The sequence below is a fragment of the Alligator mississippiensis genome, chromosome 4 (genome assembly GCF_030867095.1).
Source record: "Alligator mississippiensis isolate rAllMis1 chromosome 4, rAllMis1, whole genome shotgun sequence".
NCBI lineage: Eukaryota > Metazoa > Chordata > Crocodylia > Alligatoridae > Alligator > Alligator mississippiensis.
In genome coordinates this window covers 188,861,198-188,880,799 of record NC_081827.1, presented here as the reverse complement: position 1 = coordinate 188,880,799, position 19,602 = coordinate 188,861,198, and the positions used below count along the sequence as shown (strand labels likewise).

Sequence of the window (19,602 nt, the reverse complement as noted above, 5' to 3'; positions counted from 1 at the left end):
CATCTAGGGATCTATGCTGTGAGAATCAAGCCACCCCTATCTAGTGTATGTGCACTTAGCAAATTGCCAAAGCTGCATGGACCTTTTTCTTTCAACCATGAGCAACCATATGGAGATCTGCATGGGAGACACTGTTATCTCTAAAACCAACATAAATAGTACAGGCACTCCTCACTTAACGACCGAGTTCCGTTCCTGCGACTAGGTCGTTAAGCGAATTGGTCGATAAGCGAGGAGCCGCCCCTTGATACTGCGTGCCTTGGCTTGAGACGCCGCGCTGCCGTTTCCACAATACGTTTCGTACAATACCGACTGCTCGGAGAGCTGGTTGTAAGTCCGCGCGGTCATTAGACAGGTAGGTCGTTAAGTGAGGAGTACCTGTACCTGTATTTTGGGGCTTCATCCCTTCCAGGTCTAGCCTAGTCTAGTGGTCTGCTCCTAGTTTCTCATTATTTTCTGGCTGCCATGCAGCCACAAGCTGCTGAAGCAAACATTTCCAATGAAATGTTCTCACACGAGCAGGCAAGCCGTTAACCTTTTCCCTGATTAGATGTGCATGGGGGTGCCAGACCAGAGAAGGAACTGGCACAGAGTAGGCATCAGGGTCTGTAGAATAGCCAGGGTGATAGTGGTCTGGTGGCTGCAGGCTCTCAGGGAAGGGTTATGACACTAGCTTGTGCCTCCCTTGTTTCTAGTGCATCTGGTCACTGTACAAAGAACCCAGCCAAGCTTTAGTTTCCAGTGAGGGATTAATCAGGGGAGGAGCAGTTGCAGGGTCCACAAGCAAGCAGCTGGCTGTGGGAAAGTTTAGCAAGTAAGCAAGTTTGTGGGGGGGAAACAGAACAGCCCTCCTCAGTGAAAGGTGGCCACTGTGAAGATGAACACAGGGCCTGGAGTTTCACCAAATGCTACTTCCCCTGACCTTCAAACCAGCAATGTCCTTGAGCCAGCTTGGATACAGGGGCCCCACATTCTCCAAATGACTGGCAAAGAGCACTTCGTCTGGGCTGATATGCATGTCTGCTCCATCCTCCTCCCCCGACACCAACTTCAATGGTGAGCTTGCCATGTGTTTGCAGCCTTGCAGCTGGGGTGGAGACCCCAACGCAGGGATGGTAAAAATTCACCCAGGCCCGTTTCCTTCTTCTATACTCACCCTGCAACTTTCCTTCATGGTGTGACAAGCTCAGCCATGGATCCTTGAAGTAGCTCTTATGTATTTGCCACAGTTTGCCTACACTCTTAGAGCCCTCTTTCCTTCTGGCATATACACTTCACCTTGAGCGAGCTCATCAGCACAGCCTCAGCCTTCTGAGTGCTGAGCCACTCTGCCTTATCTCACAGTTGTTTTTCATCTGCTCAGCATTAAAACAGACCTTCCCATGAGACCTCTCTGCCCCTGCCCATCTTTCCCTTCCAACCAGGACCCTCCTTGGATGCACCATCCATTGTCCCTTGAACCCAGCTCCAAGCCAAATGTCTCCAGCCCACCACAGAGCATCACTCCTCTGCTTTATTAAATCCTCTGCACTTGAGAGTGGAGCTGTTGGCAGTGACTCACTTTTGGTTCCTTGTCAAATCTCTTAAGACCCAGCACACTCTCCAACTTTAATCTTTTATAGCTGTAATATTGAACACAGCTGCAATAAACTGTCTTTGCTTGTCAGCTGAGCTGCCAGAACAAAGGCAAAACAGCCGCTAGAACAAAAACCTGCTAGAACTTCAGCCCTGAGACCAGGGTCTTCCTGCCCAAATAATAGGGAAAGGTAACTTTTGACAGGGCCCAAGATAGAACCAAGCACTATTATAAAAACTCCCAGCTGCTGGTAAGTGGCCCATAACAGCAGTGGCTTTGATTCTCCCCTATGTCAGGACAGCATCAGAGTATGTGTACAAAGCCCCATAATGCAGACATCAGAGACAATGATATTAAGCACTCCAAATCTGCCTTCACACAACTCACAGCTTAACCCAGGGCAGCAGTGTGGAAAGGTGAAGCTCTGGGGAAGGAGCCCAGTCTGGTTTATAATGCTCTGTGGGTGCCATTGTTCATCAGAATCAGTATGCGGATACCTTGGACTGACACCTAAATCCATTTGGCAGAGTGGATGGTGCTGAGCCAGACCCTTCTGTCTTTACATGAGTAAAGCTTCTGCAGCAACATGAAGCCCTTTAACAGTGTGACACCAGAGCGGCTGCCTCTCTTCTGCCATTTGTTTGGAAAGAGTGTAGCTGCTTGGGACAGTTCTGTGGTAAAAAACTCAGTTCTTTCCCAAGGGCATTCATGCTATTTGCCTCATGCTGACTGGGGGCCTCTTCCCAAAGTCTTTCCAAGAGTAGTCATTTTAAAGGGCTCTGAAATGCAGGTCTCAGCCCATACTTTCCCCTGCATCCATCCATCCTGGAGCAGGAGACCTAATCTTGTCCCTTGCAGGCATCTTCTCCCATCTGCGCCAAAACTTTGCCACACAAATCTGAACTTGGCCAGAAGGGTAATACTTAGTCAGGAATGTCCCTAGTCTAATTCCAGTACAGTAAGGGAAGAAGAAGGCCTTTGTTTTAGGTTCTGGGATATGTGGTTTAAGGTGTTGAGAGGTCACTGAGTGGGGGATGGCACAGTGCAGGGCTTGGAAGGTGTGGGACATATCTTTGCCAGTTGTTAGGGGAAGGTCTTAACCATGAGAGAGGACATCCAGAACACTAGGGCTGCAGGCAGGAATATTTCTGAGGAGAAGAAAAAAGGTAAAAACAAGTAGCAGGAGGGACCCAAATTATGGGAACATAGAATCTGGGAAAGAACATGACACCAGGGACCTGAACAAGTGAGAAAATGAGAGAAATGGCTCCTGGGAAACAAAGAGCAGGCTACAGGTAGCTTTGTGTGGCTATCATTAATTGCTTAATCTGGTAGGTGCAATCGTGTATAGCACTGACTCCCTGCCTCAAGGTGTCTACTGTAATGCCATCCTCACTTCATCTGAACCTGGCTGCTGAACAAAGGTTGTGTCAGCAGATCTGCATAGACCTTATTAGGAAACTGCCTGTTATAATGCATTAATTAGGCTGTTAAAGGGAGACAAGCCCAGGCACTTGAACTGAAAGACAGCTTGGAGCACCACTTCACTTCTGAAATCTGCACGTGCTAGAGAGGGGTGGAGATGTCATCACAGACATACATAGGAAAACATTTTTCTTGTTCCTTGCTGTGAGGATTGGGGGTGCATTGCAAGCCTTCATCCCTATCAACTGCAGCACAACTTACTCATTCAAAGTCATTCGATTTTCAGTGTGAACACAGGCACTCACATACCTTGTCATCACTAGCACAGCATCTCTGGAGTTTGTTTTTTCCCTCTTGTTCTTCCTTTTGTTTGCTTATAGCCCTAATATATGCCTGTTTTTTTTCTATGTTGACCCAGAAGCACACCAGACTCTCATTCTATTTTGTTCTCTTAAAAATGTACATAGGTGTGGGAGGGGAGAAGGTACTGAGTATATACTGGATGCATGTCAAGAAAGTGGCAGTGATGGTAACCCCGTCATTCTCCAGTTACACCGGCTGTGTGCTGTGGATAAAAAATATCCACAGGACACTCACATGAGAGCACCAGATTTGATTTGTGTTTGAGGCCTGTTTATAGTTTAAGCTAGGGATATAGACATTCAGGGAAATAATAAAATAAAATCCAATCTAAACTTCAACCCAAGGCTCAAAACAAAGATTTTTAGATGGGTTCATTTCTATAGCCTATTCAGCACCCAGGACAAAGTGGATTCTGTTTTCAGCAATTCCATTTGGCATTGCTTAGTAAAATGAAGGGAGCCAGCCCGTCTCAGCCAGTCACTACTGTGGCGCAAGTTTTAGTACATGTGTTCTCCTTCCTGCCCCAGGATCCCATTGATTCTATCAGTCGCCTAACAGGATATGTTCTAACATTAGATCTGATTTCTCCCCAGCAATTTCTAGCAAAAATAGACACAGAGCTCCAATGAGATTTCATAAGGAATTGCATTTTAAGACCTAGTTTTTCCATGAAGAAAAATGCTTCATTTTGGCCAAATTAAAAATAAAAGTGTAATCAATCTTGGAGGGAAGTAGTTTGGCAAATAAAAGTATTTTTCAAAGCTTGTTATCTGCAAACTCTGGCTTGTGGAACATATTTCTTTTGGCTGGATGTCAGGGCTCCTGCTAATACATGACTCCATTTCACTTTCTTTCTGTTCATGAGAGAAGCGAGAGATCAGAGCATTCTTTCCTTGATCTCTTTGGCGGTTACTTCTAGCTGTAGTATATCACCTCCCTATTGGACAGCACACAAAAGGGAAGTAGACAGGGAGGTACTAAGACTTCCTGCCCCCCAAAACCTGGTCTACAAACTCATCAATTTTCTTTAGCAATACTCATTCCATTGACTATAACAAGTCTGTAGAGGTGACATAGATAATGCAAGAACTGGACAACGTTCCGGAGAACATGAATGAGAACAGGGACAGTTTTCTGCTGCTGTTTCCAAGCTTTCGTTGCATTCATGTTACTATAGTGTAAAGGAATGCAGCAATGTCCCTTTAAACAATGTATGCATACTCTAGTACAGGGGTGGACAATTATTTTGGCTGGAGGGCCACTTAATGAGTTTTGGTGATCTGTCGAGTAGGGCTGTACAAAATTTCGCTGGCTGTTTCGATTCAACACTGTTTTGACTCATTTTGAGTTTGAAACAGCTAAATCAAATCGAAGGGGTTTGAAACAGCCTCAAAACAAAACAAGGCTAGTCTAAACATTTCAAAAGTTTCAAAAAGTTTCAAGTTTTGAAGCAGCCAGCAGGCAGGTGGTGGGAGACAGGTGAGAACCCCCTACTATCGGGCTAGGGATGGGATGTCAGCCCAGCTGGGCTGGTTCCCATCCCCCACTCTAGATCGGGCTCTCAGCACATTTCAGGGTGCCCCTGCCCTTGCCCCTGGCCTTACCAGTCATGTAGATGTTGTTCCTGTACCCACTGCCTAGGTGCTCAGAGAACTGAGCCAGGTAGAAGCGGTACATAAAGGGCAGGTGCATGTGGGCCAGCAGCTGCAACAGGAACAGTGTGCCTCTTATGGGGTCACATTATGGTCATTAGCAGGGCCCATGTCCATCGATCACCCATGGCTCCTGACCCAAGTCCCAGGTGTGAGGCTGTGCCAGCCTCACATAGCAGCACGTAGCAGGACCCAGCCTGGCCTGGATCACCCATGTCTTCCAGCCTGAATCTTGGATGTGCAGCCACATGTGGCGGCTCACAGCTGGCCCAACTGGGCCCAGATCACCCTTCAGCTCCTGGTCCCAGTCCTAGGTATGTTGCTGGGTCTCTGCCAGACACACATGGCAGGACACAACAGGGCCCAGCCCAGCCTGGCCATAATCACCTGCAGCTCCCAGCCTGAGTCCCAGGCATGCGGATGGGTCTCTGTACCAACCACATGTGGTGGCACACAGTGGGGCCTGGCCCTGCCCGGATCACCCATGACCCCCAGCCCCCTTCCTCTGAACATGAGTCCCTGGTGCGCATATTTGCACTTTGACTCTTACAGAGGGCAGAAGCCCCACTGGACAGAGGCTTCCTCTCTCCACCATCCCTGCCTGTGGGCTCAGGGGCTGGGCAGGCTGGGAAGTGGGGGTTGGCTGCCTAGCAACTGGGGCCAGCTCCTACTGCACAGAGGGCAATAAGGCACCAGCTTTCAGAGGGGCAGCAGTGGGCCAGAGATGATTCTCCTTCAGAGGGGCACCCACAGGCCAAACAGGATTGTTTGGCGGGCTGGATCTGGCCCATGGACTGTATTTTGCCATCCCCTGCTCTTGTAGATACTCATTATGCTCCTTGCTTTAAAAGTAATTGAAATCTATCCAGAAACAGTGTATATAGAGTTGACATGGTTATTTGGCACTCAGCAGTGCTCCTGTGATTTCTTTTAATGTTGTTTTTGTCATGTAAAGATGGAAAGATATGACAACGAGAGATGAGACTGGGATTTCATATTCTTCAGCTTCCAAGTAACAATAGACTATTTCTCAGTGGGATATATTTATCCAGGCAGAGCCAGCTCATTCAACGTTCTTTCTGAAGCACGGTGTTGTGCCACATAGACAGACAATGAGTCCACTGAGAATGCTGATGCCTTCCTACAACTCTTTAATCTGGAAGACAAAAAAAAAAAAAAAAGAAGACTTGTTTGGGTTTCATTATAAGTAGAAGGAGTAAGACTTAAAATGGAGCTAGATGCAGCAACTGCTATCTTTCGGTCATTTCACAGCAGGTCTTTCAGAGACTGCTTTGAAGACTGAAACTGGAGAAAACTTCTGAGTGTTTCTAAAAACTTGCAGGGGAAATCCTTTGTTTTCCTGGGCATTATTATAGTGAGGGTAACACTTCCTAAATCTCTAGATCATGAAGCAAAAGGAAGCTCTGTATTACTTGCCACAGAACAGTAGGAAGATTCAGGTGAACTGGCAACATGTAAAACATCTGAGAAGAAAAGAACCCCCAAACCAAAAATATCTGTACTTTGCGCAAGGCAGCAGATATCTTTCAGACCAGTATCAAGCTTACCTAATATGTCACACTGTGAGGACTGGGGTGTGGGCAGTCCAGTCCAATGGTTAGGGCTGTTGATTTCCAAGCAGGATCAGTTAGGACAGGGGCATTGATGTTCTGAAGACGGGATACTGCAGATGGTTACAAGTCCATGACAGACCTGGGTACTTGCTTGGAATCAGTGGTCAGGATACAGTCTACAGGTCAAGATTTTGGGACAGGAGCCATAATGCCAAGCAGAGGTCAGTAATCAGGACACCAGTCTGAGGGTCAGGAGCTAGAGGCTAAAGCCAAGATACAAGGCCAAGACCTGTAGCCAAAGTTTAGCTGCAACCCAAGGAACTAGGGTCAGGAATCATGAGGACAGGGACTAGAAATCAGGCTACGATCTAAAGTTGCATTGTGCAGCCAGAGTATAATCACTTGGGTTGTGCTTAAATGTGGGCAGGTCAGTTAGCAGGTAGCCTTCTTAAACCTCAGCTGGAGCTAATAAGCTTGTCAAGGTGCCTATGCAGTGTTTCATTGTTCTCTAGTCCAGTCAGTAAAGTTTAACCCTTACCCTTCTCCTTTTCCTTCTCTGCTGTCAAACTCATGGATTGTCCTCATGGATTTTCTCTGACCACATTTTCAGGGACTGACATGGAGTAACATACCTACCCAGGTAGAATATAGAATCATCCCAGAGCATATACAGGCCCACACAAGTGGGAATAAGGTCTAAGATCCATGGAAGTGCCCAAATACCTCTTGATTGCCCAACTTTGGCTGTGTAAATAGCACTTAAACTCCTTGGCTAAATACAGACAATCAAAAATCCCAAGGCTGAATCGATTCAATCTTCACAGGTTAGTCTAAGTTGCATAGACTGAACCGATAAGTGAATGAACAGACATTCACCTTCGATTCTGGAAATGCAACCACGTGGCTGCAGTGGCCCAGGCCAGAAGCCAGGGGGCACTAGAGAACACTTCCCTGCTGGGCTGGAGCAGACAGATTGGGTCAAAGCTAGCCTGTCCACCCTGCAATGCAGGATTTGCAAGAGAGGTGCAAAGCATGCTGGGATGTTGGGGGACTGTGGATTAACTTGAATTTGGAGGGGCTCTGGGGCAGAAGTTCAATAAACTGATTTAACATTAAATCAGTTAAGTCTGATACTACAGTTAAGTCTGATCCATCCAGGTTTATCCTAAACTGGTTTCAGCCATTTTGAAAGTAGTTTATGTGCATTGAACTTCTGGGCTAGGGACAGACATTACACATAAACTGAGTTAAGTGATCTGAACCTGGTTTAGGCCTGTAACAGAACATAAGTTCAGTGCACATAAACCAGTTTCAAAATGGCTGAAACCAGTTTGAGATAAATCTGGTTGAATGTAGTATCAGACTTAACTGATTTGACTCAAACCAGTTTATGAAATGTCTGTCCCAGACCCCTTCCTGGTTTAAGTTAAACCAGAGTCTTCTCTCATCCTAGATGCTTTGCAGCCCTGGGCTGGTCTCTCTGCTCCAGAGAACAAGGCTGGCCCCACACCTCTGCTCCCTAGCCAGAGCTCCGGTGGAGGCTGCAGGCACAACAGGGTCTGCCTGGCTTCCCCGCCCCACCACCCTTCTTCTTGCTGCTCAAGCAGTGATCCCCCCTCTGTCCCTCCCATCTCCCACAGCCCAGACTCCAGCCCCATGGACCATGTGGTATGCTAGCTAATGCTGAGAAGTGTCTGTGTGTGTGTGTCTCCAGTTTTCACTGGGATAGGCAGACAGAACAGTGTCCACTTAGGGCTTTTTGGAGCTAATCAACAGGTCAGCTGGTAATGTCCCTCTTTTCCTTCCTTGGAAAAAGCCATTTAAGAAGAGTTTGAACTAATGAGAGAGGCTTTTGTTTTGTTGATGGGCTGATAAATGCTGTGTTATCAGTTCTCTGCTGGCTCCCTTGCCTGTCAGGTTTGCAGACAGTATGAAGAAGCAGAGAGAGGGAGACTGAAAAGTTCAGTATCATCAACAGATGCATCCACTGCACACACACCCCCAGTTGCAAACTGATTCAATCTAGGCAGGTTAGACTAACCTTCAAAGACTGAATCAACTCAGGCTCAGAATTTTTGAATATCTGTCCCTAGCCCTGTTGTGTTACAGATATGACCCAGTTTCCAATCACAGAAATGTATGTGTCATTTCTGTCCCTCGCCCTTTAGAAAAGGATTTGGGATTAAATATCTACACAGGTGACATAGCATGACCCCCTGTGCTTGGTCACTTTAACCTGGAAAACCAGAGATATAGGCTATACTCATGGCATTATCCTCCAGAGAATCAGAGACCTTGGTCAGATGTGTCATAGCTGCGAAGTCTAATTTAGTCCTGGATGTTTCTGGGTCTCAGAGCTAATAGAGGCTATTTATAACAGCATTCTTTTACACTGGCAAGTATACTAATTGTCAGATCTGAAAGCTTGTCCTGTTCAATCTATGTCTGCATTTTGACACACTGAGCCAGAAAGCAGCTTGGTCTGTGTTTGGAGCGGGGGGAGTTTGGATTCTTACGGGTAATGGAAGGCTCGTTCCAAAGAAAAAGTAGAGTAAGGCTCACACAAAGCAGCAGAGAAGTCTAGTGTGCAGACCTCTACATCCATTATGCTCATGTAAGTGGCCGAGGAGATAACCTACAGCTTACTCAAGAGTTGACCATGTTGCTTACAGTTGAGGCAAACATGAGGCATGCTGGGCACAGCCATTAAACTTCTTTACCACATAAATTATTTATTAATGTGAATGTAAGAATTACAATAACCACCAGGATGGCACCTCTTCAAACAGAAATTCTCTGTTTATCCACAGCACATTTGTGCCAGCAGTTGGTACTTCCTTGGTAGTTTGTCAAGTCATGTAGACCAGGAAGCTGGGTCAGTGTATGTGGCATCTTTCCTGAAGCCATGGTGCCAATTGCTGCAGTAGTTTTGCTAAGGGGACCCCTGCCCATATGAACTGGACTGAAACCATCAACTCCTTTTAGATGTAGTGGGCACCATCAACCAGTCGTATTTCTTGAGAATGACTGTACAGTGCTCAATAGGATGCCACATTTTTCCACTCTAGAGAGAATAGGAAATGTCTGTGGTTTAAGTGGGCAACGTAGACTTTTGAAAGGAAACCCACAACCTTAGAGCACAGTAAAGCTGCAAGATGGAAATAAGACTTCATCTAAAGGCCAAGAGATGAAAGGCTCAATCTCCTTTCTTTATATTTACCTAAGGATTGTTCCCTTGTGCTTTGCTACTGGGACACTGGTAGACTACAGTGAGGCACTCTAATGGCTGAGTGATGGGCAACAGCATCCTCACAGTCTTATGTGTAAGGCCCTGCCACAGGAATAAGACCCTGAGTCTTGTTACAGAGAGAGGTAGTACATATTACAGATGGTTATAAACCAGAGGTGAGCAATTATTTGGGTTGGAGGGCCACTTGAGGAGATTTGGTGAGCTGTTGAGGGCTGGGGTGGGGAGTGAGGGTGCTGACCTGGCCTCGGCCCCCATGTCACAGATGTTTACACTGCCTGGCGCAGTGGGGGGTAAGGGAATGAGAGATGCCAGTTGATCCTATCTGGCCTCAGACCCATTTGCCCTGCACCCACTGCTGGGATGCTGGATGGGGTGAGTGGGTGGGCTCTCCATAGAAAGCAGTCTAGGATGCCTGAGGGCAGGGCATACTTGGCTAAGTGAATGGGTTGGGGTTGCAGGCAGATGGGAGCTGCTTCCAGGAGCAGGACAGGAGAATGGGGTGGTGACTCGTAGGTCTGGAACGTGGGTTAGAGCTGCGATCTGCTCCCTGCACATCCCTGTGATGGGGGCAGTTCCATGGACAGCAGCTGGCTCCTGCCCAAGGAACTGGTGCCCATTGCAGAGGTGTGTGAGGAACAGATCGCAGCTCTGCCCCAGGCTGTGGCCCCACACTGTCACCACCCATGATTCCAGTCCCATCCACTCATCGCACTCCTGGACGTGCTTCCCTCCTGCCTGTAGTCCTATCTCACTTGCCAGCCCATGCACACCCCACCCACAGGGGTCCCAGCTGGTTTCAATGGAGACCCTGCCTGCTCTGCCCCTGGCAGTGGGTACTGGGTAGACAAGCCAGGATGTCCAGGCAGCAAGACTGGGTCCAGCAGTGGTGGCAGAGACACTGGCAGTGGCAGCCACAGGGGATTCCAGGAAGCCAAGTCTGGTCATCATGCTGCCCACCCCGCTGCCATGCCACCCCCCGTACACTGCTCCCTGTGTAGATGAGCCACGTGTGGGAATAAGGTGGGCTGCACTCCCTGTTAGGCAGTACCTCTGCACCTGTGGGGGGCGGGGACCAGCTGCATATGCCATGGTCTGCACTGCCCTCTGAAGACTGGATGGAATCACTTGGTGGGCCAGATCCAGGCCACACACTGTATTTTGACTATCCGTTATAAACCATGATGCTATTGCCTTGTTGGACACACAAAAAATTGCTTTATTCTTTTATTGAAATATCTATTCATCTTTTATTTCCATTTGTAAGCATTACCTTAATATAACCTGTGACCAAACTGGATGTCTGACTCATTACTATCTACTGCGCTCTGTAGGCATAGTCCCCCACCCCACCCTGTGTGTGTCAAGAAATGAGGGAATTTTTTCCTGTTTTGGTGAGCTAAATTTGGATGTGAACTAAGTATGTGGCCCACCTTGAGGTTTGAGACTGAGTCACCTAGCTCTTGTCATCTTGTCAGAGTCTGGGCCATGGCAGCAGTGACAATGCATTGTAGAGCAATGCTGGCTTGCTGCATGCTGGTAATCCAAGGTCAAATCTATCCTTTAGTTGGTATCCTTCTATTGCTGCACCTGCAAGCAGCATGATAAATGGGAGCAGGGTAGATTCACCACTGCTCAGTGCCTTCAGAAGACAAGAATCAGTGACAAAAAGAAGAAATTACATATTTTTACTCTTGTTATATTTTCACAGGGTGAGGCTGGGCCACTTGGGCCCAAGGGCTACCGAGGAGAGGAAGGAACTGTTGGACCTGAGGTTAGTTTGTGCATGTTAATTAGTCTGTTTTTAAGGAGGAAATGGCTGTGTGGCAAATAAGCTGCTGAGTGATGGTTGGAAAAGGCCATCCTTTTGAACTCAGTCTCTTGCCTCCCAGGAGACAGGGTATGCAATCCTGTGGATTTTGAAATAAACACTTGATACTGTATGAGAAAGGACACCAAAGCTGTTTTTTTTCAAGACAAGCAGCCAGGCTCTTCATTGTAAGGGTGGCTGGATCTCTTTGGTCTGGTTTTTTGGGTACTGCTAACAGTGAGGTACACAGTAAATGACTTCAAGCTCTTTACAAGCTTTTGGGACAGTGAAATCATTCCCAGTCTCTGAAGGAGGAGCCCTACTGGAGCATCTAGTCTCATCTAAGAAGCCAACGCGGGCACACCCCTGGTAGGGCACCCTCTGGGTTCTGGTCTGCTCTAGGGTGCTTGAAATGGCTTCTGTGATGGGGCTTATGCCATTTCTCTGAGAGGAAAAGAGAAGTGCAAAAAAGGCTTGCAGTCCATTCTTTTGACTGTCCATGACTAAATAGAAGTCCCATCCCCATCTGGAAAAGTTCACTGTTCCCATTTATATTCTTCAGACTACCAGTGTTGTTCTAAGGTAGGAAATGGGGGATCAGAACAAAGCAATGAAATGAATGGCAGCTGTTGGCCTCTGAAGAAATCCTTTCTATGCATTAATGTACTTTACTGCAAGCAGGACCATTTCTTCCTTGTCCTTTCAGGGTCCTAAAGGAGGTCCTGGAGCACCTGGATTGCGTGGAGACCCTGGCTCGATAGGTGAAAAGGTGAGTTGTATTTCTTAGCCAACTAAGAGGACCCAAAAGGAGTTTGTAACTGGTTGTGCTCTGATGGCCAATTGGTCTTCCTAACAGAACTGCTGGTGTTTGTGCAGGAACCCCTGCTGGAGACTCCATGTTGGGAATGTGTAAGATGGGCACTCACTGACCATGCCTCCCAGCTGGTGTGCTTCAGCATCACTCTGTTCACTCACCTGGAAGTCTACTGACTTATGCCAGCTGACCCATTGACTCCAGTGAAGTGACACTGCTTTACACCAGCTGAGGTGGCCCACTGACTCCAGTGGAGTGACACTGACTTTGAACAGGCGCAGTGTATCCCATCATATTCATAAAGTAATGCTCTTCTTATGTCATCTGGGATTGGGCCTGTTGACTCTGGTGCATCTGTGCTGATCTACACCAGCTGAAAGATATCAGCCTTTGACTTTAGTGGAGTGACACCAATTTATGCCAGATAGGGGACCTGGTCCATTGACTCCAGTGGACCTTATGGATGATATATGCAAGCAAGAGATCAGGCCCATGGGAGACTCAGCTAATGGATTTAAGTCAGACAGTAGCATAACTAAGGGGGGGCAACCAGGGAGGGGCAAGAGTGATGACCACAGCAGCATCTGATTGCATTGCTGCAATGGGGACTATGACAGCTGGTGTTGTCCCAGGCATTGAATGGCTGCCCAGGTCATGAAGCTGCCTAGTTATTCCTGTGAAGTCAGCTCTAGAAGCTAGACACCAGTTTTGCTTTGTGGGATGTAGGGATTTGGGAGAGAAGAGTCTAAACAGAGCCATATTTAAAGTGGGAGAGAGACAGAAGAGAGACTGGGCACCCAACACAGTGCACAACATTGGGTTTGCTTTTTCTTTAAAATCACATTCATGTCCTAGAAAGGGTGCACTAGAATCAGTTACTTTACCACCCATCTGTCCACTTAATTTCCAAGCTTTGAATATTTTGTAGTAAAAGTCCATAAGCCAGCACTTAGCTTAGGGTTTTTGTCTGTGGTTGTAGTTTCCACAGAAAATGAGTCATTAGAAACGCAATCTCTGGTTCAGGAGACAGAGAGGGTTTTTCTCCCACCCCCTTCCATAGCTCAACCACAACATTCCCTCTCTCCTTTTATTTCTTTTCTTTTCTTTTAAACTTTTCCCATCCTGTTTCTGAGTTTTGTTTACATGTAACTGCAGCGAGCATTTCTGTTAATTACTATGTAAGAATTAAAAATCTGATAGCTTGCAGTCTTTGTCTGGAGCCTTTGAAGAATTCCAGTATGCACATCTTCACATTATTCATTTTGATAATAAGGTTCTGTCCTAACCCAGATGAAGAAGTGACCCTTCTGACTCACATGTTTTCCAATGGAAGAAACATTAATTGTATAGTAGCTGTAGTGTCACTGCCTTTTAAAAATACATCATTCAATGTTCTCCAGCATATCTAAGTAAGACAAGTCTTGCCTCTGAATATACATTCCAATAAACAACCCAAAGGTCTGATATAGGTAGCTTTTATTTTTAATTAATTATGAAGCACAGTGGCGGTCTTAAAATGATCATGTTAAAATAGCACTGGTGGGTCCAATGCTTGTTCTCCAGGTGATTCCGGATCAAAACCCTTTGGCTTCCAAGTAAGAATATATATTTTTTCTAATCCCAGCACTGAGGAATCAGGCTGGAAATCTGAAAGTCAGACTGTGTTCACTCCATCTGAGACCCCCAGCAAGAATAGAGATTAGAACTTAGCTAGCACTTCTAGGAAATGTGAACTGCAGAAGAACCTAGCAAGACCTCTTGGAATAGGATTTCCTCTGTATTGCAAATGGCAGCAAAATGATTGCAGATAGTGGAGTGAGTAGGTATGACAGGATGTGCACCAAGGAGTAGATCCTATCAAGGAGATGTCACTGTGTTGGAGTTGCTTTTCTGACCATTATCATACATTAGTATTCTGGAAGGGAATCTCAAGGAAATAAAGAGAATGTGTATTGATGCAAACTAGTAAAATGTTATCTTTATATACTCTTGGGGCATACAATGCCTGTATTCTATCAGCCTTTGAAGAACAAGTTCAAATTATGCTTTTCATGTCAGGTCCTTTTACAAAAAACAAGTTGCTGTCAGTATGAAACTTGTAATTTGTTTCCTGCTGTATAGAAAAACTTTGAAAGCCTCCTCTTAGATGGGGCTCTTAAGACATGTGATTCATATCCCTGATGAAAATTGTTACACAGGAGAAATTATGGTTAAATGATGGTTGGCTTGCCATTGAGGACTTCCATCTTTTCCATCCAGACTGTAAGACTCTAAATGGAGCAGACACATAGGGAAATTAGTAAGGGCCTGTGTTTCCATGATCCAAACCAGTGAAAAGTGTGATATCCTATTGAAGATGAAATATGGTACTCTGTGAAAGGCTATTGGTGGACAGCAGCCTGCTGAAAAAAGCATGATACTACTGGTAATCAAGTGAATTGTTTTGGTGTTGACATCTCACTTATTTTTCTCTTTACTACTAGGGAGAAGATGGCGTTCCAGGAAATGGCACAATTGGTTTTCCTGGCTTACCAGTGAGTTTCTTTTGCTATCCAGAAAATATTGGGCAATCACTTACAGTTCTGCTGTTCCTCTAGTTTAACACACTGTCTTCCTATCCTTCCCAGGGTTATCCAGGGGACAAAGGAAATCCTGGCATTAATGTAAGTATGCTTCCGGCTCTCATATCTAAGCAGCGAGCTTTGCATGTGCATTCTGGCTATGCCTGCTAGGATTTTTCACAGCTAGCCATTGGCTTGCAGAGCCTGTTGGCTTCCCATTCTATGAGATGAACCTCCCAAAGTGGGCTGACCTGCCTGCCTTGCTCATTTGAAATCCTATTTTTCTAAAAGTTTGAAATGTCTCCTTTCACCTCTGTGCTTATGCTATGTGGGGACATGTATGTGTGTGCATTATATGGGATTCTTTTTCTGGTGTAACTTGTCATAATATTAGTAGACATCAGACTAGATCTGGGGTGTGTATTTCTCAGATGCACTTTTGTGGCCTGCACTGGTAGTGAGAAGTCCTGTTTGGTGCCAGTTGGAGAGGTAGCCATGAAAAAGGAAGACTGATGCCTAGATGAGCAGTAATATTGCCCCATTAGTTTTGTAGCAGCTAATCAGAGTGCTTTGTACTCATTAGCATTTCCTCTGTATTAACTGTATAATATAGAAACTACCTATCTCAACAAGATATTGTTTTTGTAACTGGGCATTATGACACTAAAACAAATCTCTTACTCCTCAAGGAGTATCTGTTCTCCCACAATAGGCTTAGGAGTGGACATGTTACTCAAACACCGGAATTTTTATTGAAAAGTGTTATTGTTGTCAACTTTCAGGGCACAAAGGGATATCCAGGTCCTAGAGGTGATGAGGGAGATGCTGGAGACCCTGGGACTGATGTGAGTAAAGAGTGAGATCAGTATCACTTTCTATGTAAAGCTGAATCATTTCCTGAAAAGAACATGGTCCAGAAGTTTTGCTCCTATTCTATAACTTCCAGCCATGCCCCTGACGTGTTCTAAGAATATGTAGCATCATTTTGTTCAGACATTATATGCTGTCAAATAGTTTGGGGGTTGAGGTAGGTACTGTATCTAGATCTGTGCTTTTTTCTGTAAGAAAAAAAATCATAACTGACAGACTGGAAACCTGGTGTCAATATTCTCCTTCAGATAGCTTCATCCTGAAGCCAAGGACCCTAAAAGTGTGCCAGAAGCAGATGTCATTGGTGATGTACCTGAATTTAGGTTTGAATAGACAGGAAGCTTGGCAAGCTAGCAACTGAGTACACTGTATCACAGGAGAAGCAGATAGTTGACAGAGTGTAAGACTAGCTGTCTCAACATTGGCTAAGAACATCAGTCATGTGGTCTAAGTCTTAGAAGCATCCTCACAGTCAAAGTCTTAGAAGAAGTCAATGAAGATGGAACATGTTCAAGTACTTGTAAGTGAAGAACCACGGAGCAGTACCAGTACCTCCTAATAGGGTTGTGGCCATTGCCGAGCTTCTCATGTGGAGGAACCATATGGAAGAGAGCAAGAATATTCTTTCTCATTTTCATTTCAAGAGCATAAGGAAGTAGAGAAGCCTGAGCAATTTATCCTCCTTTCCCCAGCACCAGCACACATGGCTGGCATAAACTCTGCATTTGTCTTTGTAAGTGAAGAGTAAAAGATTCCTTGTTTGAGTTTCCTTACCAGATAGGTAGGGCAGCCACTGCCAGCTGTGTTCTGCTACATTCTCTTAAGGCATTACATTGGGATGCTACGTTTAAAACTTTCTGTTATATGAATCCTTGCCAGAAAGAGAGGTAAAGACCTTCCTGGAACATATGCTAGAAGGGGTCATTTCAAGCTGAATAGTGTGGCTTGCAGTGCCATAACTGCTCTCAGAATTGTTTTTAAACCCATGGCATATCATGTACTCTACCAGTAGCTTAAAGGAATACAGTTTATATATGTTGCCTGTGAACTAAGTATTTTTTTGAAAGGGCCCTTCTGGCAAGATGCTGAAACTTTAGTATCTCGCCCAGGAGGAACTTTATGACTGGTAATGCTAGTTGTGGAAGTGTTCCTCTTGCATCAGCAGCCACAATGACAGGAGAGTTCACTTTATGTTCCTAGTAATAGAAGAGTATAGTGCACCCCCTTGTACTGTCCCTCAGGTCTGGTGCTGAGCTGCAAAGCAAAATTTGCAAAGGAAAATCTAAAGGTAATTACAGTTTTGGATGTTTGCATCTTCTGCAGGAAACTGCAATTCAGCCCCTTAGAAGCAATCCTGAAGCTTTGGAAGCACATATACAGGCTGGGACTGATTACCCCACCAGCGTGATCTAGGGGCGCACTGGCACCTTGTTTGGTCATGCCAGAGCCAAAGATTAGAAAAGAAATGTAGAAAGCATTGGGACTGAAGACAGTAAAATTGACTGCAAGTTTAAAGTGGGCTCAGAACTGTCACATGCTCAGCCTAACAGCTCAATAGCAGCCAGGCATCTCTGTCCTGAGAGTTGGTTCCCTTACAGCCTCACAGCAGACAGAAGAAGTGTCATACTCAAGTTCACTGGTGTTTCTCTTGTGGGGCTTCTTTCTCTGAAGGTAGGCTTTGGAAAGCAGCCTGGCCAAGAAGAAAATCCCCAGATTGAAAAATACACAAGCCTGCTCTCTGACTATTTATTGTTTTCATTTAGATGTTTACGAGGTGCCTATGCAAAGCTCAGCCATCAGGTGCAAAGTGTTTAAAAATACACACTTCCATTTAGCCCAGTGGCCAAACTGGACTTGCCAGATTCACTTGAAATCCTGCTGGTGTGTCTCACCATACTGTTGTTTCATATCCATTGAAAAATACAGCACAGAGGATTCTCTGTCCTGACACAACAGTGCTATGTATCAAGCACTGGCTTGTATCCAAGAAAATGTATCAAGAAATGGCTTTACACTTCTCAGCTTTCATTACTGAAGTTTCCAGATAGCATTCTCCTGCCACAGCTCTAGTGTGTTTCATTCTAGTCTAGTTCTAAATAGTTCAAAGTTTTATCTTTGAAGAAACAGTATCTTTGCAGTTCCAGTTGCACTGAGCTTAATGGGTGTTTGTTAGTTGCCCTGGAATCCTAGGTCTTTTGAAAAATCATGGAAAACCTTCAGGATTACCCCTATTTTTCTGATAGCAAGGTTGTTCATACAATAGGTGACAATGGCTCTGTGTACATGGGACGCTTACTTTGCCAAGGATCAGCATCTTCAAACATACTGTTCTGCTCCATGCAGGCTGTGTCCTAAACCAGAAATATTGGTGCCACATTCATGTGGTACTCCATGTTTATGAATGACAATGTCAGTTAGCCTATGACATACAAAAAAGCAACCTGTGTTGTTTCTCCTGTTTCCTTTCACTTGTGGGCAATTGACATTTTGGAATACGGTTGTTCATGGCTCTCAGTTTGAATTGTAACTATTAAGGTAGGATCCAATACAATACATGGAACCCAACTTTGAAATGTTAAAAAAAAATGTGGATTGGTATAGCCAGGTATCTGTTTGATCAATTTTGGACCTGTTTGAGCAATGTTCTTTGGCAAACTTCATTGGCAGAGCTAGATCAAACTACTTTTATCAGTGGTTGTGTTGGAACAACCTAAAGACCCACCCAGCTACCATTAAACATGCTAGTAACTGTCTTGAGTTCATTAGGGATAGGAACTTGCAGAGCTCCTAAATACAGGCACTGGCCCCTAATCTATTTGTTCTTCGCTTTGTTTGTCTTTTCCACATATTATAAAAGCATACTAGTAACTGAGAAGGGCCCAAACTTTGTCAAACATATGCTATCAATCTATTGCCATAAGTGCTTGTCAGTGAGAGTAAAGGATAATAAGTTGGCCTTTTAGATGGAGGGGCTGTATTGACAAAATTTTGGCCATTTAATGCATGGGGACCTAAGTCACTCCTCCAAAAATCCAGTGGAAAGGTTTCTATAATTCAGCAGAATTGACAAGGCTGTTTCAATCCGCTCATGCAATAATGGCTTGTTCTTCTCTTGTAGAACTTAGTCCCTGGTGACAGAGGTCCCAAAGGAGCAAAAGGTTACAGAGGTCCTGAAGGACCCCCAGTAAGTATCACAGTTCTGTGGAAGAGTTTGCATTGGAAAGCACTTCTTATTGAAATGGACAGAGCTTCTAGGAGTTCTGACTACTGAGAATTTTCTGATTAGATTCTTTAAACCCAGTGACTGTAGCACGCAAGCCTGGTTGAAAGAGGTTGTTGTCATGGGCATCAACTGCTAAAGCTTTGCCCAGTTATGCAGCTCTATGAAATCCAAAGTAGACACTCTAGGCATGTCTGTAGTATGCCAGATGACACAAGAGAGCACCACTGCAAAACATGCCACACCCATTTGCTCCTACTTAACACATGGCATATGCCAAAAAAGTTGTCATGTAGCTGCTTTCAGAATTAACTGAACACACACAGGGGATGCCAGCGCACCTCTAACAGTGACCACATGATGTTTTTTGGCATACAATGGGTATGGAACAGAAGTGAGTGGGCAGTAACTTTCTCTAGTACCATACGATGTAGTGTAGACATGCTGAATTGGAGCCAAGCAAAATTCAGAATTTCCCATCCTATGGGCA

At 45.3% G+C, this 19,602-nt stretch overlaps 1 protein-coding gene across 1 annotated transcript in view; it reads left to right on the top strand.

Moving 5' to 3' along the window:
* The window catches only part of COL6A1 (collagen type VI alpha 1 chain), an 80,931-nt gene that overhangs the window by 46,807 nt on the left and 14,522 nt on the right, over positions 1-19,602 (top strand). The window contains exons 21-26 of the mRNA XM_006260987.4: positions 11,549-11,611; positions 12,354-12,416; positions 14,945-14,995; positions 15,089-15,124; positions 15,805-15,867; positions 19,011-19,076. Of these exons, the coding sequence (XP_006261049.1) occupies positions 11,549-11,611; positions 12,354-12,416; positions 14,945-14,995; positions 15,089-15,124; positions 15,805-15,867; positions 19,011-19,076 (342 nt within the window). The remainder of the gene's footprint in view (positions 1-11,548; positions 11,612-12,353; positions 12,417-14,944; positions 14,996-15,088; positions 15,125-15,804; positions 15,868-19,010; positions 19,077-19,602) is intronic.